The 26,909-nt window shown below is 50.8% G+C and overlaps 2 protein-coding genes across 8 annotated transcripts; both read right to left on the bottom strand.

Moving 5' to 3' along the window:
- Positions 1-523: 523 nt before the first annotated feature.
- Positions 524-19,198, bottom strand: camsap1b (calmodulin regulated spectrin-associated protein 1b). 6 transcript variants are annotated; one of them, XM_084694484.1, is made up of 18 exons: positions 19,180-19,198; positions 17,697-17,864; positions 13,619-13,881; positions 11,945-12,106; positions 11,400-11,480; positions 9,638-9,779; positions 8,380-8,519; positions 8,041-8,137; positions 7,574-7,742; positions 6,731-6,819; positions 6,133-6,217; positions 3,812-6,035; positions 3,535-3,671; positions 3,091-3,311; positions 2,731-2,833; positions 2,510-2,625; positions 2,261-2,379; positions 524-1,985 (listed from the first exon to the last, which is right to left on the bottom strand). In XM_084694484.1, exons 2-18 carry the CDS (start codon positions 17,860-17,862, stop codon positions 1,689-1,691), a joined length of 4,611 nt encoding a protein of 1,536 aa, XP_084550610.1. In that variant the 5' UTR covers positions 17,863-17,864; positions 19,180-19,198; the 3' UTR covers positions 524-1,688. The 6 variants fall into 6 exon arrangements, with proteins under 6 accessions (XP_084550610.1, XP_084550613.1, XP_084550609.1 ...); XM_084694487.1 differs by lacking the exon at positions 19,180-19,198 and adding an exon at positions 18,842-19,015 and having other exon boundaries at positions 3,812-5,987; XM_084694483.1 differs by lacking the exon at positions 19,180-19,198 and adding an exon at positions 18,842-19,014.
- A 448-nt stretch (positions 19,199-19,646) lies between these two features.
- ubac1 (UBA domain containing 1) lies at positions 19,647-26,629 on the bottom strand. 2 transcript variants are annotated; one of them, XM_084694491.1, is made up of 11 exons: positions 26,214-26,629; positions 25,632-25,752; positions 25,474-25,547; positions 25,162-25,269; positions 24,892-24,994; positions 24,643-24,751; positions 24,072-24,333; positions 23,031-23,117; positions 22,773-22,911; positions 22,105-22,228; positions 19,647-21,703 (listed from the first exon to the last, which is right to left on the bottom strand). In XM_084694491.1, exons 1-10 carry the CDS (start codon positions 26,349-26,351, stop codon positions 22,113-22,115), a joined length of 1,257 nt encoding a protein of 418 aa, XP_084550617.1. In that variant the 5' UTR covers positions 26,352-26,629; the 3' UTR covers positions 19,647-21,703; positions 22,105-22,112. The 2 variants fall into 2 exon arrangements, with proteins under 2 accessions (XP_084550617.1, XP_084550616.1); XM_084694490.1 differs by having other exon boundaries at positions 19,647-22,228.
- Between the last annotated feature and the right edge of the window lie 280 nt (positions 26,630-26,909).

Genomic DNA, 26,909 nt, shown 5'->3' with positions numbered 1-26,909 from the left:
AAACAGACAATGTGGGAAATGAAAAGAAATTAGTGTATAGTTTTTTTTTTTTTTTTTTAAGTTTATTCAGTTTCAGTGCTTTCTTTTAAAAATAAATATATGTTATGGTATGAAAAAAATGTTAAAATCAAGGATGAAAATTACACTAGTGTAACAAAAATGGTGATCAATCCCAATACAATCTTTTAGTAAACAAAACACACAAAATGATGTATAAAAAAATAAACCAAATTATAATCAAGTATTCTACGTTTTTTGGAAACAGCAGTAGTTCTCGAAAGGAGGCCCTTTCAGTTTACTGGTCAGTGTTATGATTGCAGTGTTGCAACAGGTTGCGTTCTGGGTTGGAGCACACAGCAGTTCAGTTTACGATACCGTCTACATTAGTTTGATAACCAAGAACCGACCAGCTTCGTCAAATTCTACTTTTATCAGCAGTTAAAGTGCACGAGTGCAACACTCAGTTGCTCTTGTCGCCAACGCGGGGTTCTAAAGCACACATGAATAGACACATAAACAGTGGCAGTGTTTGTGGACACCTTTCAGGAATGTTCTTTAATGTGGGTAAATAATTAAGCCACAGTCCAGCACAGAGTAACCCATTATAAATATGCTGCAGCCCAGCCTCTCAGAGAGCTAGCAGACAGCAGGCAGCTCATGGAGAGAAGGAATGAAGGAGTAAAGATTGCATGATGGAAGCCTTTGAAACGTGAAGAGTGCACCTTTCTACAGAACAGTGCCCGGTGGAGAAACACGACTAGCTCTAGTGTTGTGACGAAACACGCATCAGCTTGGATACAACAGCACATCCGCTTAGTTGAAAAAACACACTTACAAATCAAAATGACATTTTCGTACCAAAGACTATCGTTGGTCCCCTTCGATAACTCCGCGCGAAGGGGTTAAAGGCGAGATAGAAGTATTTAAAACGACCATCGTAATTCCTAGAATCACCAGTGCTACAGCTGATCTGCTTCTAATAGCGGTTGAATGTATAAACAGCAGTACCACGATGTGTGAAGGCCAAACAATGGATGACTTGGGGGGGGGGGGGGGGGGGGTCCTGGGAGACAGTTATACAGATATAACTGGGTGGTGGGGGGACAGTTCAGAGCAGCACGTTTAGAGTCGACTGGTGAGGCAAACGTGGCGATGCTTGTTGGATGATAGTCATTCCGGAGAGATTGTTGTAGCAGCACGTCCTGGCCGGGTTCAGCCCCAAGGTGCGTTCGAGCTCAGGCACCCCTCCGCTTTCCAGAAACGCGAGGACTGGTAGTGTTGCAGATGAGCTTCTGACCATCGTTGCCAAACCAACAAATACTTCAAGTAAAAACAAATCCACCATGAGAGGAAAAAAAAAAAAACCATGACGAAATGCCCACATGCTCATGTCAGTATTTAAAACCAGACGACCCAACAGCATCCTGGACAGATCCCATCAAGATGTAGGAGGACTGCGTCGATGCCCTTCTCCCATCTACGGCCCCCCTTTCGGTAACCAAAACCTATGGTTCTGTCTGTTCACACACCATTCCCAGTAGCCACAGACGCTCTCGTTATACAGGCGTGTGGCTTTGTCTCGGAAGGTTTTTCGTGGCAGTGCGGACTTCGATGAAATCTATCCAGGAGATCGAAAGTGGTTGAAGGGTTGCTTCTGGGGCTGCGCGCAGGACAAGGTTCCGCTCCGGTTATTTCCCACTTTTCTTTGGCACCGTGCTCCTCTTGACCTGCCACAGGTGGTTGTGGATGGTGATGGCGTCCACGCTGACCGACACCGTTTTGGCGGGAATGACGGTGAACTGCTTCCTGTCTGAGCTGTACTTGTAGAGCTTGTCGATCATCTTCGTGCCGATGCTCTTGGGGCCGTTTCCCGTCAGCTTGTGGATCTCCTCCGAGTCCGGGAGGTAGGAGTAGAGCGCGCGGAACTGACAGCCTCCGTCCCGGAACAGGATCATCAGGTGGTTGGACTCGCACTTATCCAGCTCCTGGGGATGGGCAAAGCATCATGAGGAGTTCATCATCATCAGATGTTGATGATTGATAATTCATCTGGTAACCATGATAATTCATCTGGGGGGGGGGGTCAATAACGACCATTCAAATGAAAGGTCTTTAACGGGCTTCTGCTTAACTAGATTACGACCCATTCATTGGAATCGGGTGTGTTGGAGCAGGGAAACATCTAAAACATGCAGGACAGGGGGTCCCTGAGGACCAGGGTTGAGAACCGCTGGTTTAGGGATGGCGTTTGTGCGCTCACCTCGAGGATGACGAGCTTCTGGGGCTCGTTGACCTTTCCAGCCAGGCAGCAGTGGGAGATGGCGTTGTGGATGATCGGCTTGTTGGACTTGGCACTGGGCTCTTTGAAGAGCTTGGGGCCTGACGGACAAACCAGAAGAGGGGAACTGAAGTCAGACCGGCCAGTGGGGAAGAAAACCTGTGACGCTTTCACACAGCTGCACGGCGTGAGGTTCTTGGCTCCTGAGGGCTTCCGTATTGGCGCGCTTACCGGTGTACTCCGCCATGGAGGTGACGGAGGAAGCCGTGGAGCCGTTGTCCCAGTCCCGCTCCGTGTTGCGACTGGTATTGCGACTCGACCCAGGGAACGACTCCACCGATTCTCCCCTGGGAAACCGAGAGCGCCGCAAGTGAGACGTCGTCACACACTGACCCCACGCACCAGAACACAAAACAAACACACAAACACACACAAGGGTGGTCTGAGCTTACCGCTGGGAGCTTGCTCCTCCAGAGTTGACGCTGTCAGCCTCGTTGGTTGCGCCCGAGGCCAGGGACAGACTGGAGCCAGACTGGGCACTGCTCAGGTTGTCAGCTACACACACACACACACACACACACATCACTTCAGAGTCACATACAGTGTCCTTACACAAACAGGGAAGCCCTTCGGACCAGCTGCAGACTGTGGGAGACATCCTTCAAATAATCCTGTTAAAATTTGACATGTGCTTAACCCTAAGCCCAAATCATTGCTGAAAATGTCTTAATATGCGCTCCGGAAACCTGCTGGACCAGGACTGGGTGGTTTGGAAGACAGAATGAGCTCGTTGTAAATGGGGAGTTACTCACGGGTGGACGAAGAGCACTTGGAGAAGGTGTCGCTGGAGGACTCCTCCCTGAGGACGGGCTTGGGTCTCTGTTTCTTGGTGGGCTTGGAGGGCTTGGCGGGCTTGGTCACGCCCTGCTCCTCAAACATCTCCTTCTGCTTCCTCCGGAGGTAGTCCTGCTTGATGAGCTCCCTCCTGGTCTTCTCCTCCTCCTTCCTGAGACGGTCCTCCTCAGCCTTGCGCCTGGGGAGAGAGACACACGGCCACAGTTGTATCTCTTTACGACGTTTGCTGCGGCCGGAGCGGTGGTATGAAGCCAAAGTGGATGAGAGGTGGAGGTCATCCCCCAGCTATGGAGCCAGGTTGAGTTGACCTCAGGATAAGTCGAGTGAAAACAAATATGAAATTCGAGTCAGTTGAAGAAGGCCTGGTAGCTGTGCTCTGGTTGGTGAAAGGCGCGACGCACCTGACCTCGTCGCGTTTGAACTCGGTCTCAACCTCCAGCTGTTGTTTACGCAGACGGGCCTCCTCGGCCTTCTTCTGCTGCTTCAGGAGGAAGGCCGCTCGCTTCTTCGCCAGTTCGTCCTCCGCCTTCTGTTCATCCTGGAGCAGGAGTCAGCACACACACACGACAAATTATTTTCGGTACTGTACACAACATTACTGCAGATTGCTAAGTTACTGCTGGGAGGAGATGTGAACCCTCTGTGTCCAAACTGTCAGTGTTCTCACACACACACTACCTTGAAGAAGAAGCCCAAGCCAGACTTCTGCTCCCCGTCGCCTCCGTCGGCAGTGCCGTCGTGCCCCACCTGGCCTCCGTCCTCCTCAGGGTCCCTCAGGTCAGACAGGTCCACCTCGATCAGGTGGGCCTTGCTGCGCGCCGCCGCCTCTTCTTCCGGCACGTTCTCCTTCCCCGAGCCGTCCGAGGAGTTGAGCTCAGACTCCCTGAGCGTGCTGGATAGGCACTCGTCGAAGGACACTTCGGGGGTGGCGACGGTCGCTAGGTCGACTCGCGCCGGCAGACGCATGTTAGCCTCGTCGTGAAGCCGGAAGGTGGAACCTCGAAGATGGCCGCCGGCTTTATCCGCTGTGCTGATTGTCTCTCCGGCGGAGGCGGCTCTGGGGTGTTCCGTCCTGGGGGAGCGCCCGCCGGGGTGCAGCCTCGGGTGAGGCCCGGCATCCAGGCTCTGGGTGGGGGTGAGGGCCCGCGACGCCTGCCGGCCCTGTTCCTTAGCCAGCTTCAGCTCCGAGGGTTTGGACCTGGTGCCCCTGGCTGAGCTCAGCTTGGGTGGTTTCCGGAGAGGGGCGACTCCCGAATCGACGAAGTGGACGGCGGGGTTGACCTTGGCGTCGCCGGCCTTGTCGGCGGTCGTGACGGCGGGGGGGGGCTGCGCGTTCTGCTTCATGAGGAGGTCCTGCTGAAGGGACAGCTGCATCATCTGCTGCTGGATGCTGCCGATGGCCTCGTTGAGCATGTCGATGGAGCGGTTGCACTCGTTCAGATCCAGTTCTTCCTCGCCCGACTCCAAGCGGCCCGGCGACGGGGCCCGCCTCAGCGCGCCTGCGCGCAAGTCGTCCAGGGACCCGCTCCCTCCGTCGGCGCCGGGCTCCTCCCTGGGCCGCGGCTCGGCCGCCTTGAGCGGGCCGGGAAGCGTGTCGCTCTTGCCCTTCTTGACGATGTGAAGGAACGCGGCCTTGCCCAGCTTCTGCCTCTGCCGGGCAGACAGCAACTCCACCTTCTTCTTCTGGTGCTCGATGGCCCGGCGCTTCTCCTCCAGCTGCATGTGGAGCTGCACCAGCTCCGAGGCTAGCATGTTGACTCCTCCGCCGCCGGCGGCGTCGCCGCCGCCCAGCCGGGCCCCCTGCGGTGAGGAGGGGCTCTGGTCCCTCTTCAGCCTCCAGGAGGAGCCCAGGCTGAGGGGCCCGCTGCACTCGGAGCCGTCCGGCGTGGTCCTCTGGGAGCTGGAGGCGCTGGAGCGTAGGTCGTGGCTGCTGCCGAAACGCTGCTGGTGGGCCTTGCGCTCGGCGAAGGAGGTCATGCGCACGGCGCCGCTGGCCAGGCTGCTGGCCTGCGAGTGGGCGCTGAGGCAGGGGCTGGAGCGCCCGCTGCCCCCGTCGCCGTCCTTGTCCTGGTGCTCCTTCACGTTCATGTCCGCCTGGAGCTTGGCCGACTCCTCGTCCTCCTCGAAGGCCTTCCTGGACAGGGGCGGGTGTTTGATGGTGAGGGCCTCGTCCAGGTCTTCCTCGTCCACGTCCTCCAGCTCCAGGTCCTGAACGGACTCCTCCTGGTCCGAGTGGAGGTAGAAGCCCTCGGCCGGCTCCCTGGAGGAAGGGTCCGCGCCACTGGGGGACGAGGGTCTGAGAGGCCCAGGGGCTGCTGGAGAACCCTCCAGGGACAGCTCTTCAACCAGACTCAATTCCCTGCTCGTTGTGGGGGTAAAGGTCTGGTTAAGGCTGATGGGGGCTTTCCTCCTGGCTGCAGCCACTGGCCCCTCTCCCCTCCGTAGAAAGCCCCTCCCCAGAGATCGGGCCTCCCCACTCTCCTCCTCCTTGTTCAGGCAAACAGACTTCTCTTTCGCCGGTTTCAACACGGCAGGCATTAGTGGTTCTAGGTAAAAACTGTCCGTTTTGGTGTCGGAGGGCGACGGCGTCGACCCGGCGGCGCCGGACGTGGGAACGCCGGGCTGCACAGCAGGGGGCGCCACCCCCAGCTCCTCCGCCTCCTGGTCCTCCATGCTGACGTTGGCCAGCAGGCTGTGGCCGTTGACCCTCCGAGGGCCCGCCTGGGCCTGGGGGATCTGGTGGGCCTGAGGGACCTGGTGCTTGGGCGTGACGTTGACGACGTTGGACGCCAGGCTGTCCTTGCTGATGGAGCGGGCCAGGCTCACGCTGTCTCCAGAGGCCGCGTCGACATCGCTGTCGGTGGCAGAGTGGAAAAGGTGGGGGTTTAAAGTGGACATCGGCCTGGAGGGGGACACAGTGGAGGGGCAACATGACAACTCCCATCTCTGAGTGGCCGATCAAGAGGAGACAGTAGCAGAGGTGACCTGGCTTCCCTTACCTGGGTCTCCTTTCAGAGCAGACCACGCCTGCACCCCTGGACTGACCTTCCGCATGGGTCAGGGAGTTGGAACGGAGTCTGAGGCCTGGACGGAGAGAGAAACACAATCCAACATTATCTGTGTGTGTACTACCTGGGCCTTTAGTAGTGTACTACCTGGGACTTTAGTAGTGTACTACCTAGGCCGTTAGTAGTGTACTACCTGGGCCTTTGGTAGTGTACTACCTGGGCCTTTGGTAGTGTACTTCCTTGGCCTTTGGTAGTGTACTACCAGGGCCTTTGGTAGTGTACTACCTGGGCCTTTGGTAGCGTACTACCTGGGCCTTTAGTAGTGTACTACCTGGGCCATTAGTAGTGTACTACCTGGGCCTTTGGTAGTGTACTACCTGGGCCATTAGTAGTGTACTACCTGGGCCTTTGGTAGTGTACTACCTGGGCCTTTAGTAGTGTACTACCTGGGCCTTTAGTAGTGTACTAACCTGGGCCTTTGGTAGTGTACTACCTGGGCTTTTAGTATGGTACTACCTGGGCCTTTCGTACTGTACTACCTGGGCCTTTAGTATATGACAGTAGTGCATGTGGTGTGTGCAGGTCTTACCAGAGGCATCGTCTCCGTGTTGTTTCTGCTGTCTCTGTCTCAGAGGGAGGAGAGGGTGAGAGGGGCTGAAGGCTGAACCCCCTTTGGGACTGCGAAAGACAGGAGTGAGGAACACAGCACAGCAGTAGTGTCAGTCCATCACCATCACCCCAACACTGCCCCTCAGCAGTCCCAACTGTGCAAGGCTTCTCGAGGAAAGGCCTTCGGAACCTGATCGGCTCAGAGAACACTTTCAAAATGCTCATTATTGCCATGATCTGTATTTGAGCAGAATAATTGAAGAACAACCTCCCTCCCCTTAGAGGGTTAAGGAGTAAGAAGGTTAAGGCATTACAGGGTAAAGGAGATGGGGGGTTAGAGGGGTAAGGGTCAGAAGGTTAAGGAGCTACAAGGTTAAGGAGTTACAAGGTTAAGGAGATAGGGGGGTTGAGGGGTAAGGGTCAGAAGGTTAAGGAACTAGAAGGTTAAGGAGATAGGGGTTAGAGGGTTACGGGTCTGAATGTTAAGGAGCTAGAAGGTTAAGGAGATAGGGGGTTTCAGGAGTAAAGGTCAGAAGGTTGAGGAGCTAGAAGGTTAAGGAACTAGTAAGTTATAGAACTAGAAGTTGAAGGAGATGGGGAGTTTGAGGGGTAAGGGTCAGCAGGTTATGGAGTTAGAAGGTTAAGGAACTAGAAGGTTAAGGAGATAGGGGGGTTGAGAGGGGGGTTGAGGGGTAAGGGTCAGAAGGTTAAGGAACTAGAAGGTTAAGGAGCTAGGGGTTAGAGGGTTAAGGGTCAGAAGGTTTAGGGTCAAAAGGTTAAGGAGCTAGACAGTTAAGGGTCAGAAGCTTAAGGAGAGACTTACAGATGCTCCGAGTCTTCGGGGTGCAGGAAGTACCTGTTACAGGCCTCTGGGCTGCTTTGGGCTGAGAGCGAGGCCTCGCAGATCCCCGGCGTGACCAGGAAGCTCCGCTTGGTGGCGTTGGAGATGGGAACCGTGGGCCGGGCACTCTTCGGCTGAGCTATGGCTCGGACTGTGACAGGACAGGACAGCCGCCAATCAAAAGAGTATGAGTCACTAAGGGCGGGTCTATGCCTATGTGTTTCCTGTCTGCGTTCTGGCAATCGACATCAGCATGTTACTGTAAACTGTGCCGCGATAGAGGGACAATACATGCGACCGATGTCGTCTATATATAGAGCATGAGCGAGTCGCTTAACCCTGGAATTCGTTTGAGCGCAGTGCTCCCTTGTCATTCAGGTTGACCAGCATTTCCCAGCAAGCCACTGCCAGCCTCAGAAGAAAAACGACACAACGTCTCCGGTTCTTACCGTCCTTCGGCTCCTGGACGTCCCTGGGCTGGACAAAGTCCGGCTTGACCGTCTCAAACCACCAGAAGAGCTCGGCGATGAACACCATGACGTTGTGCTACACACACACACACACACACACACACACACACACACACACACACACACACACACACACACACACACACACACACACACACACACACACACACACACACACACACACACACACACACACACACACACACACACAGGCAACACGGTTAGAAAACTGCAAGCGAGCACATTCGGGTGCCTTCACGTTCATCGGGTTCACTCTCTGCAGTTCCCTGGTGGCCTCTCGTCTGCGTGACGGCTCACCTTCAGCACCATGGGGGCGTAGAGCATGTCCTCCATGCTCAGGTAGAAGCTCTTGTTGAGATACTCGCTGGCAAACTCCTTGAGCAGCTGGATGTTGTAAAGGCTGTCTGCTATGGAGGTCACCTCCTTCAAGCAGATGTCTGGGGGGAGAGACACACACACACCGGGCTAGTTCAGGACGGAGCACGGTTGCAGATGTCTCGACGACTTGTGGCGCCCCCTAGTGGAGGAGTGTTTCATGCCAGTTGAGCGGGGTTCTGTGCCGTTGGGAGTCGGGGCGTTCCGAGTCGGGGATAAATCCTCCAGACATGATGCCTTAGTGTTCAGTGGGAATGACAAGCGTCCCCTGCCACAGCACTTGGAAGCGCTACCCTTACAATAACGACCTCACCTGGTCTGTTCACACGGACAAGGTGGTCAAATCGGCCCGTAAACGCCTCTTCTTCCTGAGGAGACTGAAGACGTTTGGTATGGACTCAGTCATCCTCACTAACTTTAACAGATGCACTATAGAGAGCATTCTGTCTGGTTGCATTACAGTGTGGTATGGGAGCTGCACAGACTGGGACCGCAAGGCCCTACGAAGTGCGGTCCGTTCTGCTGAGTTCATCATTGGCAGGAAGCTCCCAGCCCTACAGGACACCTACCACACACGTTGCCTCAGGAAAGCTAGCAGGATTCTAAGAGATTGTTCCCACCCGTCCTTCAGTCTCTTTACCCCGTTGCCTTCTGGCATGCGTTACCGCAGCATCCGGTCGCGCACACGCAGACTGGACAACAGCTTCTACCCAAGGGCCATCAGGCTTCTGAATGGACTCTGATATGGCCAATGATTTACTGCACACTAGTCACTTATACACTGTCACTTTCAGCTACTGGTTGCACTATCAGTAACACTGCACTACTGTACCTCACTGTACCTCGCCACCAGGCTCCTGTATGGTCATTGATCTGCAATTTTGCGCTATTGTACTGTACTCCACTTAGGTTAGAATAGGTTATAGGGTTGAAATAGGTTTTATGTGCATTTAGGGTTAGTATAGTGTATTATTTATTGCTATCTGTATATTTAGAAAGTTTCACTTATTTAAGCTCAGCATAGATGTAAATTATGATCTGTGTACTTATATGTTATGCCAGGTGCTTGCGTCGTCTTGTCTTAAGAATTTCAGTGCCCAGTCTGACCTTGTGCTGTTCTGTGTACCTGACAAATAAAAGACTTGAACTTGAACGTGTGTGTGTGTGTGTGTGTCCATACCGTCCAGCTTCATGAGGTCGGGGCAGTAATAGTGGACCAGGGTGAGCAGCGCCGCGCCGTCACACACGTCCCTCATCAGGTCCTCCAGCAGGGGGAAGTAGGAGAGCTGCCGCCCCGAGCCCTGCTCCCTGCGGTACCGCACCTGACCACCGGGGGGAGACAGCGAGACGCTAGTGAGCAGGACAGCCAGAACACACCCAATCTTGAGGAGGGAGAGGGGGGGGTATTTCTCACAGGAGGTGCAACGTTGGCAATGCACACATAAAAAAGCACTGACGAGACCTGTTCGAGTCTCTCTCTTTCTCTGTCTTAACACGCCTAACCCTGCGTTCACATTGCAGCGACGCGAAGCGCACGCCATTGCTCGCCTACCCACAATGCACCACGCAAGCAATTCGCCTGGCTCCATCCTCGCATCGCGTCGCTGCAGTGTGAACGCAGGATAAGACTTGAGTGAGTCAGGCCTGTATCACTACGTTTCTATCTGAACGCTGTTTCAGTGTTAACGTTCCACTCTCCTGAATCAGACCCAGTGTGTGCGTGTGTGTGTGTGTGTGTGCGTGTGGAGATGGGTGGGGTGGAGTGGAGCAATATTGATATGGCAGGGTGACATGGAAGTCACAGATTGGCAGCCGTGGACTGTCACTTGGGTGTCGGCCACTTGTGGGTAGCTAATTGGGGCAGGGTGGCACAGAGAGTGAAGGGGCGGGATGACATGGTGTTCTTATGTTGATGAGCACCTGAGAAAGACAAGGGTTGGACAAAGGAGGATTGGCTCTGCCGACAGCCAAGATCCTCTTTTCGCACCTTTGTCTTCACACGCCCTCCCTCCCTCCCTCTCAGACACGGTTATATAAAACGGACAAAGCTTGAAATGAAACAAAGCACACCGTTTTTGGGGGGGGGGGGGGTTTGTCCAAAACACACACACAGAACTTGGCCCAGCACGACAACACTGCCCCAACGACGACACCGAGGAAGCTTGGGCGCCGTTTTGGAGAGCCACTCGTGCCCCGAGCACAGCGACAAGCAGCACACGATGGTCTGGATGAGTCATGGTGGCGCGTGTGTATGCGTGCGCACGCGTGCGCGCGTGTGTGCGAGTACACATCGACACAGAACTAGACGTGCAACAGGCCGGGGTGTCAGAACAGTACTGGAAGCCCTCTCAGACTCACGAGTGTGTGACTTAAGCCTGGCTTGCCTGGAGAACCCTGAGGGTGGGGGTTCTCCCTTCTGGAACAATCTCCTGGTGCTGCGGCACCAGGCAGGCTGCCTCAAACACGGCAGCAGGTTGGAATCCTTTCCAGTAGTGTTGGACGTGCCTGGGTGCAAGTGTGTGTGGGGGGGGGGGACGACTAACAGCCAACTTACAGGTACTAGTTTCCAATACCATTTGGAAGGAGACTATCCAGACAGCAGGGACAGAGGGGAGGGAGACACAGGGGGTGGGGAGGGGTTAGGAGTCAAAAGGTCAATAGGCCAAAAGGTCAGGAAAACCGGAATCTGATTCCAGGTTCTTTCCACTCCTAAATGTTACCTGCGACAAAATGGCATTACAAACCGCTAACTGTTTCAGGAAGGCCTTTCAGCTTTGTCTTGGGGAAATGCCGACCCAGACAAATTAGGTTAAACCAACATGCCGCTTACGACGACATCGGTTGTCGTCGCGGCTCGTCGGCCATTTTGGCTCTGAGCAGCAGCAGTCGGCTGCTGTTCTTGTTGCGGGGCTGGCGACTGGAGAGCCGTGGGACTCCATTACCTTGTGGTGGCTGGGGGAGTCCAGCGGGTGCTGCTTGGCTTTGAACTCTCTCTCGGTGATCTCCCTCATCTTCATGTTGACCTGCGGAGGAGGACAAGCGAGGAGTTAGCTCTCCTCGTTACCCTGGAGACGTTGCTGTGGAGAGGACTGGGATGGGGGGGGGGGCGGGGGAGCAGGGGGTCACATGGGGCTGTCTCTCTGGAGTCTGGCTGAGAGTGAAGACAAATGCCACCAACAGAGTCTACCGTTCATTCGTAGCCGTGTGACGAGTTCATATCTCTGTAAGATGTTTATAACTTGAGAGTCAGTTGGCTGAGCGGTTAGGGACTCGGGCTAGTAATCAGAAAGTCGCTGGTTCAATTCCCGGACGTGTCAAATGACTTTGTGTACTTGGGTAAGGCACTTCACCCTACTTTCCTTTGGGGGAATGTTCCTTTACTTACTGTAAGTCGCTCTGGATAAGAGCGTCTGCTAAATGACTAAATGTAACTTGAGGTATGGGCAGCAGCTGTGTGTCTGTGTGAGAGAGATTGTGCGTGCGTCACCTTGTTGATCCAGAAGACCATGGCGTCCTCCAGGTCAAAGGGCAGCTCCTTGGAGGCGCTGAAGGTGGAGAAGCGCTTGACGCAGGCCACCACCTTCTCGATGCTGATCATCTCCACTGTGTAGGCCATCATCAGGGCGTCGATCATGGGGATGTGGGCGCTCTGGGGAGTCATGGGGGTGTGTTTACATGGGTCAGACGTAGAACCGGTCCAATGGGAACTAACTGAGTACATATACAATACAGTACTGTACTCTTCAGCCTGTATAGTATGGCTGCTCTCAGATTCACACACACACACACACACGTTGCCATGGTAACATCGCCTCAAGTCAGCATCCGGCAGGTTGTCTCATCCAGTCTTAGAAAGCTCTGCTCTTCTTCCAGGGAGTTAAGCCTCGCCTACTGTTGAAAACATACATTCACGCCCCAGACACATCCCAGACCAGCCAGACTCGTCCCAGACCAGCCAGACACGTCCCAGACCAGCCAGACACATCCCAGACCAGCCAGACACATCCCAGACCAGCCAGACACATCCCAGACCAGCCAGACACATCCCAGACCAGCCAGACGGGTCCCAGACCAGCCAGACGCATCCAAGACCAGCCAGACGCATCCCAGACCGGCCAGACGGGTCCCAGACCAGCCAGACGCATCCAAGACCAGCCAGACGCATCCCAGACCGGCCAGACGCATCCCAGACCGGCCAGACGCATCCCAGACCAGCCAGACACATCCCAGACCAGCCAGACGCATCCCAGACCAGCCAGACGCATCCCAGACCAGCCAGACACATCCCAGACCAGCCAGCCAAGGAAGCAAGCCTAGTCTTTAGTCCAAGTTTCCGTGGCAACAATGGAGGACAGACTGTTTAAAAGCTCTTAGTGCCACGTTGCAATATTAAAGTGTATCTTGGGGAAAAAAAATGCTGTATGTCATCCCATATGAGCAAAGACCAACTGGTACTGACATCTAACCTATGGTAATGCAGCTTGCGTGTTGATAGGGTGTCCTGGGTGCACTGGACACTAATGCGTAGCCAAAGCTCAGCTGCGAAACATTACCAGGTCTGGCCAGGTCTGCTAGGTCAGACAAGCTAGCACAGCTCCATAAAACATCTGGCGCCCAGCCTGACTGGCTGACTGGACACAGACTGTAACCATGATGACCATCTACTGACTTTTGCACCCCTCACACTCAATCCATCCCTCTTTTATCTAATATTAAAACTGTACATTGAAGGAAGCACAGCTAGCAAGGCCATCCCTAGGGATACACCTGTAGGTTCAAAAAGCTCACCCTGTGCCGAGATGCCAGAAGGAGATAGGTGGGGAACAATAGCTCCTTTTACTGGTTAATGGGATGAGATCATTCTGGAACAGGAAGTGACCTCTGTTACCTATCGTGCCATCTGCTGTGGAGGAGGCCGACTTCCTGCAGCTTCATGTAACTGTGTCTGGGACAGGCTGGTTCACACCTACAAGGGTCTGATCCAAACACACCGACTTGAACACCATGCGTCCATCTGTCCATCCATCCTGGGCATTCACCCCTCCATGCATCCATCTGTCCATCCATCCTGGGTATTCACCCCTCCATGCGTCCATCCATCCTGGGCATTCATCCCTCCCCCCGTCCCCCACCAATCCCCCCCGTCCCCCACCCCGCTCACCATCTTGATGGGCATGCCAGCCAGGTCGTCCTCGGCCACGGGCGAGCCGTCGCCCTCGGTGACGTAGATGCCCTTGCGGGCGAGCGCCTGGATGACGGAGAGGTGCGACTGCAGCGCGGCCGCCTGGCCCGTCTTCAGGATGAGGGCGCACACGCGGCGGTACAGCTCGCCCGACAGCAGCATCTGGATGACGGGGGGCTTGATGTGCTCCTGGTCGTACTGGTCTGTGTAGAAGGGGTCCCGCAGGTCCTCCGGGATGTGGTCTGGTGGGAGGAGGGGGAGGGGGGAAAGGTGAGGGGGATGCGGCTGGGACAAACACGGCGGTTCCCCCCCGGAATGAGGCTAGACAGGGCGTTTGGAGGGGGCCGTCGTTTGGTGAAGGGCAGGCGGATGTTTTGATCTGTGATCGAGGAGGACTGTAAGTAGGTCTCCCCTTGTTTTGGCTAACGCTCTCGCGTTCTGAAATGAGGCTGTAACCAAAGCAGTCTTTTGGCACAGGACGTGTTGTGTAGGAGAAGGGCAGTGCACTGTAGATAACTTTATATTTCATTTGTGGGTAAAGCTAGTGGAGCAACGACGCAATATAATCCTTCACTCCTGCTCTTTACATGGGTGGCTGGCTCTGATGTCAACACTTGGTCAACATCTGGAGCAGCAAATGTTAGCAGAGCTTGGAGCAGCATTTGTATGTGTGAAGGGTTAGATTTCCTCGGTACTTACTGATGACACAGTACGACAGCAATACAACAACAGCAGTAGAACAACAGGCTAGTACTACAGTATTAAACAACAGCCTGTTGGTACTTCTCACGTACGGTAGCTGATAAACAGACTTCAAGCACTATACAGCTCAGGTACTTAGTACACAGAGTCCGCCAGCACGATAACAAAAGCCTACAAGCCAAGGCCTTGGAAAAGAACAGGCTGCTCTGTTTGAAGGATGAAGTCATGTCGAAAACCCAAAAAATACCTTATAAGGAAAGGAGTCTGGCCTCTTTAAACAAGTTCATAACCATTAGGCTGGGGGAGGCAGGGGAACGTCCAACAGGACACAAATGCACTTTAGCCAAATGCAGGTGTTGTGGCCAGTAAAAATAATCCAACTCCATTATTCAGATTTGAATGTTCTCATCCTTGACTTCTGCTCTAGCCTCTGACAGATAGCTCCTCTCGTAGCCTTCTCCTTTCCCTATAAACGGCAAGGAAGGCTTCTCTCCTTTCAACTTCTGCCCAACAACAGAATGCAGGCAGTGTAGCAAACCAGGGGAGTCAGACCAGCCAATCCGACCCCAAAGCCGGGTCCGTCAACTTCAATTGGGGGAGGTGATAGAGGGAGTCTACCTGCCGGTCGAGGTGCTGCAACCCCTGGCACATGGCACTGGTCACACCTGGAGCCCATCAGGCAATCAGGCCAGCGCTTAAAGGGGAGCCAGGCCAAGGCCGCAGGGGGAGAGAGAACCAGAGAGACAACCCTGGAGGAACGCTGCTATTACGTTGCTGTTACTTTCCCTCTGCTTTGACCCCCCAGAACCGCACTTCGTGAAGGACCACAAACCCCGGATGGGAAGACCCCTAATTTAAAGTTTGTCCCACTACCCTTACCCTGAAACCCTTTAGTAAAAACCCATTCATGTCAAACCCCGTGTTTGAGTCCTATTTTATGGTGTATCGGGCCTTCAAGTCTCCTGGGTTGCTACAGCACAGCAGGCACAATCACGGTGCTAGATTGACTCGATGTACCGCTTGTAACACTAACTTGGCAAAATCCTCTTCAGGAACATGAAGAGGAATATGAATATGCCACCCTTTCTTTCCCCTCGCAAACCGTGACCAGCACGCGTGCAGCGAGAAGACTCACGCACGCAGCCCAACCCCTACCGCCACGCAGGTGCACGGTGAAGGCGTCGGCTGACCCAACAAACACTGCCGCTCACGATGATGCTTGACAGCACGTCAATCCCGGAGATCCTGCCTCGCGACGGAAAGCCAGCACCGCTGAAAGCCCCCTTAAGAGGGGGGCTAACAAGCTTGTTGTGCATCCAGCCCGCGCTGCTTTTCCACATTAAGGGCCATCGACGGCGGGGCCTGAGCCCAATCTCCGCCGAGTCAGCAGGCTTCAGGCATCTCAACAGTAAGGCGGATTGTTGGGGAAACAAAAGGTGTCTGGCCCCCGGACGGGGTCTTCACGACTCGCTTCACCCAGGAGACGGTGACTCTGTGTGGCAGAGGCTGCCCCGCCCCCCAGCCTGGCTGAAATATTTAACTGCTGGGGAGCTGGGGGAGGGAGGAGGGGAGTGGTGGGGGGGGTCTACTGCCGGGAGGGGCAGGTGGTCTACGGCCAGGGCTTGAAGATTGGCCCGTTAAACCACTTCACCACACAGAGCCTCTCCCGAAACTGACACTGCTCTGACTCACACGCAGGGCGAAGGAAGCTGAATCAGGCAGGTTTTAAATGACTGGGTACCTTACACACTCACACACACACTCTCATGCAAACACGTTTGCAGCTCTAACAGCCTCCACGGTACCACAGAATGCAAATGTGCCATCGACATGTGCAAAACGTCCGACGAGCAGTAACCTCTGCAGCCGACCGCAACCGCATTCTTCACGATACAGCATCACCCGGCCGAGTAAACATGCTTCATGTTCATCATGCTTCAAGAATCATTTACGGTCGCACATCTCCACTGGCCAGTAGGATGGTTCTACCATCATCCCTGTTGTGATCTCAGTCCCATCCAGCCCTCCCTCCTGCGGATGGGCTCTGTTGTCCAGCCGTGCTGGGATGTCATCTGTTTAAGGCTCCTGGCCGGGCTAGCAGACAGCATGTTCTGCAGAGGCCGGGGAGTGGCAGGCAGCTCTCCTCGTCAGAGCCAATTAGGCCGCTTCAGCTCTGAGGCCCGCGCATGGGAGCGACGTTCAAGTTCAACTTGACTGCCTGCATTTAGACGTACGAGGAAATGCTTGAGCATGAGTGGGCCGCATCGAGGATGCATGCACAGGTGGAGTGCTAAGCCTGAGACGGGCTCAAGGCCAACATTTGGTATCCCATTAAAAGCCTTGGCTGAGTGACATTGTGAAATCCCTGTAATGGCTACAGCGAGGAAAAACAATATTTAAGAAGAAAATACGTCGTTTTCGTTCCCAAGTTTGAGGATGCAGTCAAGTTGCCATGTCTAAATCTGGATCCTTAGCAGAAGGATACAGTTGAAGTTCAACGTAATGTCTACTGCTATCTTGGCTGTTGCTAAGAAACCTTGGAACAATATTAATGGGAACACTAGATTGGGCACCATTAGGGCTCCTCCCGTTTAAGGTGCACACCCCATGACACACTGCTCTGACCCCACTGTTTAGCAATTAAAAATGCTGAACCAGAGTACTGTGCTCTGGGAAAAATCAGGTCAACAGTCTCACACAAGTCCCCTCGACTGCGCAACGTTCTCCAGCAGATCAGTACACAGCTAAGAGGAACCAGGCATGCTTTGGGCTGATTGCTCTTCTTAGGAATCCCTATGTTACTACATGCATTTGACAGAGTGTGTACGAATGCCAAATGCACCTTTAGTTACAGCATGGACGATGCACTATTCCTAAACACTAAGCTTGCTTAGTTGACAGTCGATATTGCATGCATTTTTACTCTCATTGCAGTGAGGTATCAGAATTCATGTCTAATATAAGGAAAACATCACATTGGCCTGTCCTCGCCACTGAGATCTACTCCATCACTGTCTATCAGACTGTATGTCCAAACAAGTGACGTCGACAATGATTCTGATATTTTGTATGGTAAAAGGAACTAGCTAATATCTAGCTCTGCATTACCCACACATTAGCCGATGACAGTCTAAGACATGTATCATCCAGAGACATAATTCGTTTCTGTTCAGTGCATTCTTGAGCGGTACAGCATGACACCATCTTTACAAACTTGAAAACGGGTATGCGCATCCAGGGTGTTTCAAGGTCCCTACAGGTGTCCATAACAAGGTGTGAGCGAGGCGTCTAGCAGTGTGTGTTGTGTGTTACAAAGGGGGGGGGGGGTTCATGGTTAAATACTGAAATATCTTACCGATGCCGTATGCTTTGGCGAACAGCCACCTTAGGTTCGCGTCTATTTTCGCTCTGGCTGAGTCGTACATTTCCAAAGGTACTATCTCCATTGTCCCTTCACCAACCCCTGCCGAATCCATTTTTCTTCGGGTGCTGTTACGAGCAGCACACAGGTCCACGGCCATGCCTTCAAAATACAATCCCACACATGTCAATGAGAAATGTCTGTAACGGTACATGGAGGCAAAGCATTGTTTCTTAACATTTGCTACAATAGCTAGGCTAGCTAGTAGGTTAGCAACATTGTTAGTGGTGGAGGATGAGCTAGCTCGCTACATCGCAATACAGATGCAAGATGTGCATCCCTTGTTACGCATCATATCTAATGAAATGCTCATTTCAGCAGTGATTTGTATCCAACACAATTGCTAGTTTGTAAACCCACTGGCGCCATTCATTGACAGGGTGGCCTCCCTGTAATCACAAGGTCTGAGGTCCATATATCCAGCCAGTAAGCTTCCCATCTTACATTGTGTGTACTCCAAAATGCAAAACTTTACCTAGTAGTGATAGATAGCTTGGTACTGTAGTCAATATGGTTTATCTTGCTTAACGATAACTATTCTATTCATGTTTGACGACGGGTCAGGTCGGAGTCGAACAGAAAGCCAGCTAGTTGGCCAATATTATTCTGACGTTAACCAGCACAGTACAGCAGGTTACCACCAGATACCACGTTAGCCATGTGAACCATTCTAGCCACGCTAGCTAATACAGCTGAATGATCATACTTCATAGATAAAACAAAATGTCTCAAATACCTTCGAAGACGGGATATATTTTGCTAGATCAACCGAGCTAGCTATATCCAATTGGATAAACGGTTATCCATTAGTGCTAGTCCTTTCCTTATGCACTAGCTCTAAGTGCCTGGACAAGCCCAAGCAACCCCACATATCAGAAAGCAAGCTAGCTAACGTCGTTAGCTAGCACTGGCAGCGAGGTGAAAGGACACCTCCCCAGCAACAAAATCCAATTTGCGGCCTGTTTGACAACCGCGCCAGACACAGGGCACAATTCGGATTGCTAGCCTCCAGACAGTACCTCATCTACAAAACAGTACACCCAAAACGATATACTGAATTAACATCACAAACCAAATACCTGCCAATTGCCCGCTTTGTCGCGACTCCATATATCAATGTATAGATTCAGTCATTGAGAAAAAAAATGCCATTCTGTCAGGGCAAAGAACGGGTTTGTCTGCCCGATCTTATTAGTCCGTCTGTTACTAGTGTATAGGTGGCTACCCAACCGCTACGCCTGCGTGGATAACGTGCTCCATGCATGAATCGAGAGTTTGAAATTAGAAGTATGAAATTGGATATTACAAATGCACGGTGGTCGAATTAAATATGAATCCCTTTTTAACTGACTCACTCTTCCTCTGATTTTGGGCAACCAATCTGTTGGAGTAAGTCAAATGCCTGGAGTTTTCTTACCGATTTGTACTAAATCACACGCTCTATGATGCTCATTTGAATAGTTATGATGAATGTAAAAGTAAGAACATTTATCAATAAAAGAGAGATATAGGTCTCAGAAGTATCCGTTTAATAAATGAAATGTACACCAGATAGGAACCCATAAAAGAAAGGACAGCAGCAGCAACATTCTAGTCTTTGTCAATAATTCGTAAGTTATTCCTGGATCATTGAATAACAGTGTCATCTAGTGGTGGGCAATTTTACAGCGAGGAAAAACTTGAAGCACAGTAGTCTTGAATATTAAATATGAAGATTGACAGATTCCCATGAACTCTATGCATCAATAAACTACATTTGATGCAGTAAATTATGTCCCATGATTTCAAACTGAAATAAAATATCTAACAATCATTTATTTGAATTCCTTTATACGTCAATGTAAATATAATTGAATGTAAACAAAAGCACAGGATGCAGACGAATACAGCCACCAAAATGTGTTTAATGTAACAGTGAATGCAAAGACAGTTGCAGTAAGACTACAGAGTGAGGGTTGATTGCATAGGTTGTTGTTGGTAATATCAGACAGTCCTGCAAGTCACACCAAAGTCCCAGTGCCAGGATGTTCTGTACGAGAACATTGCAGTGTCTCACCCAGTCAGAGCTTAACACTGGTCTGACTAGCTCAAATCTGCAAACTTGAAGTTTGTCATTTGCAATTTAGTTTCCCTTCAGGGGAGATACATGAATCTGAAAGCAGAACCCTCTCAACTAGTGAACCAGATGACTGCCACTATAACTGTCTACTTTAATCTACTTGCAAAGTGGTTGTTTTACAGAAGTGTGGTGGTGTTACAGAAGCTGTGGTGACAACCTGTATACAATTTAATTCTTCAAACTGCTCTGCTCTTGGTACATTTGACATATCAGTCAAAACATTTCCCCCCCCTCAAAAGAGAAATCTTAAATTTGCCTACTTGTATTTCTCTATTTTCAAGAACATTGTTCATTGTTTGGACAATAATAAATGGTAAATTAATAGTAACTATTTTGGCTTAAAATATAAATAACACACCATTCAAGCAAATACATTGCCTTTTAGAAAATAACAAAGCATTTAAGTGATATTAAACATGGCATTTAACAAACCATATGTAGAGATGCTCTGATTCCTAAACATAATGTGAGCGAGGTTAGTTAAAGCCATATGCAATGACAAGCTAAGCACAACGTAATGAAGGGTGCCCTTTAAGGTTGTAGAAAACAACAATGGCCCGACTGAGCAGAAAGTCACATCAACACCGCAATTCAAATATTGAATAAACACACTATTATCCCTGTCCCTCTCTATACCGAAACTCGAAGCAGCTTAACTAGCCCATGTCAAATAACCAAACTAGTTCAGTTTCTGGGATCTCCCATAGGAACCAACGTAATGGTAGAAGGTTCCACATCCACACTACCCCTAAGCATTTCCCACATAAACCTTTTTTTTTCCACAGGTCAACAGAATCCCAAATCCATAGTTAAATTATAGCTATTGCACACAAATGTATTCTATAATGTGTTTTGAACTGGTCTCGTTCATGATGAGGCATGTCATCTCATAGAAGCTAAAAAAGGGAATTCTGTTTTGGTTCAACAGCATAATAAATCTACCCCTCAAGAGAGAACAGTCTAGAACACCATGAGTGTAAAGTCAACCTAATCACACTTTTGTACTAAGATTATTATGTTCAGTTACATGACATATTCTCATGATAATTTCCTTACTAATAAAGGAGAAACAGTGCTGCAGAAAACAATGATGAATTTTTTGTTGACATGACAAAATTCCTTCAGGTTTTTTTTTTTTTTTTTTTTGGGGGGGGGGGGGGGGGTAATTTGGTTTTATTTTCCCCGCATATGTTATGCTGCAAACACGGATGACTAGAAGAACCTCTAGTGAACTGCATGGTGACATGAGAACAGGTGCTTAAAGAACACAATAGGACATTCAGAACACACGGGCCTAGATATCATCTCTGGTGTGTAAAAACAAGCAAAGACAAGTGAACAAATTTGACAGATTACAGACAGTAGAGTATACTTCCCCCCCCCCCCTAAAAGGCAAAAGGTTGAAAGTTAAATAAATATTTGGGAGAAGCACAAAGACAACCTCTCCCAGTTCTTTTTTGAGAAGAGTGGGACTAGCGTCAGTCCAGCAGACTGGTCGGCTCTCGAGGCTGAGCTGAGTTAACTCCCCAAACACATCCCTCTACAACACACCTTTAATGGCCGGGTTTCCCAGATTCGTTAGGAAGCTCTTAACGCTAACAGCTTCTTAAGAATGTTCCAAGAGCGGTCCAGTGCGCTTTTCGAACGTTCTTGAGAAGGTCTTAGCATTAAGAGCTTCTTAACTAATCTGTGAAACCCGGCCAATATCGACTAATAGGGTGGCCACACAAGAGAACAATAACCATATCATTACAGACGACGATACCGACATGAGTCGCTCCACTTCTCCCTAAAGACATTCACCTTTGACGAAATGCAACAACTTAAGGAGACAAAAACAAAAATGTCATTGATATTCAAATCTCGCCACGCAGCTACTTCCGAAGTGTAAACATTGGTTTGATGCCTGATGGTTCGATGACGAAATAATATAAAACGAATCATGTCTGTTACGACTATAAATTGTCCTTATTAAAATGTAAAAACAACATACTCAATTTCAAAATATTATGACTTGAATCATGTGAATAATTATGTTCATGTTATACACGGTTGTTCGCAAGGTTTTCGGCTGTGTTATAAATAGATCTGTGTAACATCTCTTCATCGTTCTTCACACTTCTTCAGGCTTTGACTGTACAAGGCATTAACAAGACTGGTGTCCCAGCCACACCTGCAAACACACACACACGCACACACACACACACACACACTCACACACACCGTAGGCTCTATGTGCGATTCAGTGTCTGGAAGATTCTGGAGATCTGCAGCATGACAGGCCCAGTTTCTGGGTCGTTCATCCACTGCGTGCTGTTGAGAGGGTTTTCCAACATGTCTTCAAATGCTGGGACACAACGGAAGATGGTTTTAGACACTTTCCACCAACACTGTTAACACCAACCAATGCCTGTCATGCAAGCACTTTAGATTTCTGGAGGTACTAGTGTTATAGAGGTATGACTAGTTTTATGGAGGTAGGACTAGTGTTATAGAGGTAGGACTAGTGTTATGGAGGTAGGACTAGTGTTATGGAGGTAGGACTAGTGTTATAGAGGTAGCTCTAGTGTTATAGAGGTAGGACCAGTGTTATAGAGGTAGGACTAGTGTTACAAAGGTAGCTCTAGTGTTATGGAGGTAGGGCTAGTGTTATAGAGGTAGCTCTAGAGTTATGGAGGTAGAACTAGTGTTATGGAGGTATGACTAGTGTTATGGAGGTAGGACTAGTGTTATGGAGGTAGAACTAGTGTTACGGAGTTAGGACTAGTGTTACGGAGGTAGGACTAGTGTTACGGAGGTAGGACTAGTGTTACAGAGGTAGGACTAGTGTTATGGCGGTATGACTAGTGTTATGGAGGTAGGACTAGTGTTACGGAGGTAGAACAAGGTACCCAGAAGGGTCTTGGGGTTGGTGAGTCCCAGCTGGACAACAGGGTTCTCCAGGATAGCCTGGAACAGAGGACTGTTGGTGTCGATGCCCTTGTCCAGGTCTTCTGGAGACGGCTTCCTGTCCCCCAGCAGCCACTCGCACTGCAACGACAACACAGCTCTGAGCATTCCCACGGTCACCCTTGGACTCCATCATCTGCCGTGGGTGTCGTGAGGACAGCGAGGGAGCCGGCCAGAAGCCGTGCACTGGGCGAACCTACCGCGGCATCCTGTTGGTTGTTGTTGACCCGCAGTGCGTCGATCACCTCCTTCTCATCGAAACCCATCTCCATCAGCGCAATCACCGCCTGCAGAAGCGGAACTGGTGCTTGTTAGAGGCAAGTACATTCACAATGTACTCAAATGCAGTGATGATTAACAGGTTGGTTAAAGCTATTCAATCCAGACTGTCCAGTATTCTGTGAATACTGTTTCCCAATATCCAAAATGAGATTAGCCAGTGAGGTTAAATGTCTTGGAGGTGACATGGTGAAGCTCCCTCCCAGATATTTGACACGGTGAAGCTAACTCCCAGATATGTGACATGGTGAAGCTAACTCCCAGATATGTGACATGGTGAAGCTAACTCCCAGATATGTGACATGGTGAAGCTCCCTCCCAGATATGTGACATGGTGAAGCTCCCTCCCAGATATGTGACATGGTGAAGCTAACTCCCAGATATGTGACATGGTGAAGCTAACTTCCAGATATGTGACATGGTGAAGCTCCCTCCCAGATATGTGACACGGTGAAGCTAACTCCCAGATATGTGACATGGTGAAGCTCCCTCCCAGATATGTGACATGGTGAAGCTCCCTCCCAGATATGTGACATGGTGAAGCTCCCTCCCAGATATGTGACATGGTGAAGCTCCCTCCCAGATATGTGACATGGTGAAGCTCCCTCCCAGATATGTGACATGGTGAAGCTCCCTCCCAGATATGTGACATGGTGAAGCTCCCTCCCAGATATGTGACATGGTGAAGCTCCCTCCCAGATATGTGACATGGTGAAGCTAACTCCCAGATATGTGACATGGTGAAGCTAACTTCCAGATATGTGACATGGTGAAGCTCCCTCCCAGATATGTGACACGGTGAAGCTAACTCCCAGATATGTGACATGGTGAAGCTCCCTCCCAGATATGTGACATGGTGAAGCTCCCTCCCAGATATGTGACATGGTGAAGCTAGCTCCTAGGCATGTGACACAGTGAATCGAGCTCCCGCTCAGCTCCTGGTCACCGGGGGGCCCACCCACCCGTGAGTCAGGCCTGAACTCTCGTTTCCTGCGGATCCTCTTGAAGATTTCAGTGAGCTCATCCTGCCGGCCGCTGTCCTCGGCGCTGGGCTGGGAGTGAGAGCGGAGGAGGAGGTGGCTGGAGGCCAAGGGGGATGAGATGGGGCCGGGGGCGGCGGAAGCGGCGGCTGCCCCAGGGGCCTCCAGGCTGGGTAGGGGGGTGTCCACGGAAGGGTCGTCGACATGCTCGATCAGCCACTCCATGGCCTGGGTCACCGACATGCTGCGGAAGAGATGTGCACGACACACACCAGCTCGTGACCAACCCGAGCACGACATCCAAATACTAACACGCTGACCAACACGAGCACGAGGACGACATCCAAATACTAACACGCTGACCAACCCGAGCACAAGGACGACCTCACATCTACACAGATATAATTACCATTTGACAGTTACAGGCACAAAAAAACACACACACACACACAAAAAAAAACACAAAACATAGATCCGGCAGATTGTATTCAATGAGTCATAGAACTAGCATCTACCGGAGTCCTTGGTTCCAAAGGATGGAGTGCTGACTCACTGGTTTAGTCTGAGGGCTTTGATGGCTCTGCTCTCGGGGAAGCCCATCTCCGTCAGCTGCTGAAGGGCCGACTCGTCCACCCGGTCCTCCTCGTCCTCATCCAGCATGGCTGACAATCACAAGCACAAGGGGGACATCACTGCGCTGACCTTGGCCGGGTAGAAAACCAGGCGCTCGATCTGGAAAGGCTGGTGTTCCGCTCTGCGAGGTAGCGGGGCTAGGAGGGTGCTCACGAGGTGCTGCACGTACCGTTGGCCTTCTTGAAGAGTTCCACGGCGTCGGGGTTCAACGCAAGCAGCTTCTGGGCCACTTCGATGAGGGAGACAAGGATTTTCCTGAGTTCCGTCTGAAACTAGATACAATCGTAGAACACGCACACCTGTGGTCAATTGACCCTGGAATGATAAAGGTTGGGTTCAGCCGTGCAAAAGGATTTGAGAGCTGTGTCACTTGTGAGGGCTAATTCATGGATCGTCTTCCAACCTTGGGGCGGCAGTGACACGACCCATGTCGACTTACGTCTCGGATGTTGTGCTGGGTGACAGTGCGGTCGGTGTGGCGGGTAGAGAGGCCAGCGGTGGCCTTCAGGATGGCGTCTTTGTCTGGTGCCTTGTTGTCCTGCTTCTTCTGATAGACAGGGCGAGAGACACGTGAAAGACTGGCCCGATCCGACTGAAAAGAACAACTGTAGATTTTCCGTTAGCCGACGAGCGCACTGCATCCATCTGCCCCTCCCCCTCTTAAAGTCGCCTCGAAAAGCTAGCCTTATCTCTAGGGATTTACCTCGGAAAGAACGCAACTTGAATCACCTACAGATGTGTTTGTGTCTACCTTTTCATCTGCGGATATATCAGCCATTTTTGGCGGTGGCGGTGGAGGCCTTTTCTTGACCAATAGGAGGACATCTGAGGACAAGGGGAATTAGGTCAGGTCTAGATACCACTTGCTCTGTTCTCTGAAATGAGGAAAAGCCAAGCTTACTCAGGTACCTTTATCTTTCAAGTTTTCTTCAGCTACAGATTTAGTTTCTGTGAGGATCCTCTCTGAAGCAGCGTGGATGAGCTTGTGATGGGTGAGTGTTTTAGGGTCTTCAAGACTCCCATGCACGTACTAGAGAAATAGAGATGGGTACATTTAAACGACATGCTACCAGTGCATGCAACACATGTCCAGCATAAATGAGAACACCAAGTACAAATGCAGTCCGATCTGTCTGGCTCTGACCGTAGTTTATCTGCGCCCTGGCGAAAGGAAAAGGCTGCCTTGCAAGATCAAATCTAAAATTAATTTAACAGGCTTCATAATCTGGGCACTACACACACGAGTATGGCAGCCAATGCTGTTATTTAGCTAGGGTATCGAGTGGGGTTTGCAAGCTTATGAACAAGCCAACTTGCTAAGTTATATATAGCATTTCTCCCCAGTTACTATAAATACAATACCACTGACACTGACCATTTCAACGCAGGGCCTGAAAAAAATAAGCGCAAGCTACTATTAGCCAGCTAGCTAGTCTAGCTACACCCCGTGAATGCTAAACCAACCACAGCATCCAACAGTAACAATCATACATGTTTCAAGCACTTCTCTTTGAGTTTTTCAATAGTGGTGTCATCTGTAACTTCTTCCAGCCACTCCGTGCCCTCCATGGTACAAACGTGGATTTTTAATAATTTCCCCGCGAATATCTTTTCTTCTTGAACAAACATAACTGTAGGTTTTTGGTGTAGCTAGCCAGCTGGCTAGCAGACAGTACAGTGATGTTGGCTAGCTTGCTAGCTAGCTAGTCTTAGCACGTAAGACTAGTTGTCGTCCTAAAATGCCTTCGACAACAATGTCAATCAATGCATAGACATACTATTTGCGGATCATTTTGCGCCGACTACTGCGAAATCAATCAAGTAGACAAACTTATTCACGGTTTATTTTCCTCTGTATCAGACACCCAGCGTCAGCGACTACAACCTTATTTTGACTGTTTAATGGTTGAACCCTGAACCAAGAAGACGCAAAACCCCGGTGTATACTAGGAAATGTAGTTTTCAAAATTAAACTGACTGGCCCTTAATTTTTAGACCACAAGAGGGAGACACAGCCTACCTTAAAAAATTAAGGCTGACATCGTCCTGCAAACCTGTCATTTCAGTGCTAAAATTGCATTCAATACATTTAGCTAGTCATTTAGCAGACGCTCTTATCCAGAGCGATACACATCAGTGGCGATTTTAGACCCTTATTAGGTGTGCTTGAGCACCCCTAAATTTCAT

This window comes from Hypomesus nipponensis, chromosome 28 (genome assembly GCF_054491055.1).
Source record: "Hypomesus nipponensis isolate SF chromosome 28, ASM5449105v1, whole genome shotgun sequence".
In the NCBI taxonomy this organism is placed as follows: Eukaryota; Metazoa; Chordata; class Actinopteri; order Osmeriformes; family Osmeridae; genus Hypomesus; species Hypomesus nipponensis.
Note: the sequence above shows the minus strand (reverse complement) of the source record. Positions and strands in the feature narration are given on the sequence as shown.

Bases quoted from the DNA above. Each gene is read 5' to 3' on its own strand.
- camsap1b (XM_084694483.1), bottom strand. From the start codon at position 18,872: ATGGAGTCGCGACAAAGCGGGCAATTGGCAG. The intron at 6,036-6,132 runs GTAAGGGAAGCC...GTCCCCCTCCAG, and splicing joins TGCTCTGAAAGGAGACCCAG to GCCGATGTCCACTTTAAACC. The intron at 2,626-2,730 runs GTAAGCTCAGAC...TCGGTTTCCCAG, and splicing joins GGAGGAGCAAGCTCCCAGCG to GGGAGAATCGGTGGAGTCGT.
- ubac1 (XM_084694490.1), bottom strand. From the start codon at position 26,351: ATGTTTGTTCAAGAAGAAAAGATATTCGCGGGGAAATTATTAAAAATC. The intron at 23,118-24,071 runs GTGGGTGGGCCC...CCGCTTCTGCAG, and splicing joins AGTTCAGGCCTGACTCACGG to GCGGTGATTGCGCTGATGGA. The intron at 22,912-23,030 runs GTAGGTTCGCCC...TTGTCGTTGCAG, and splicing joins ACAACCAACAGGATGCCGCG to TGCGAGTGGCTGCTGGGGGA.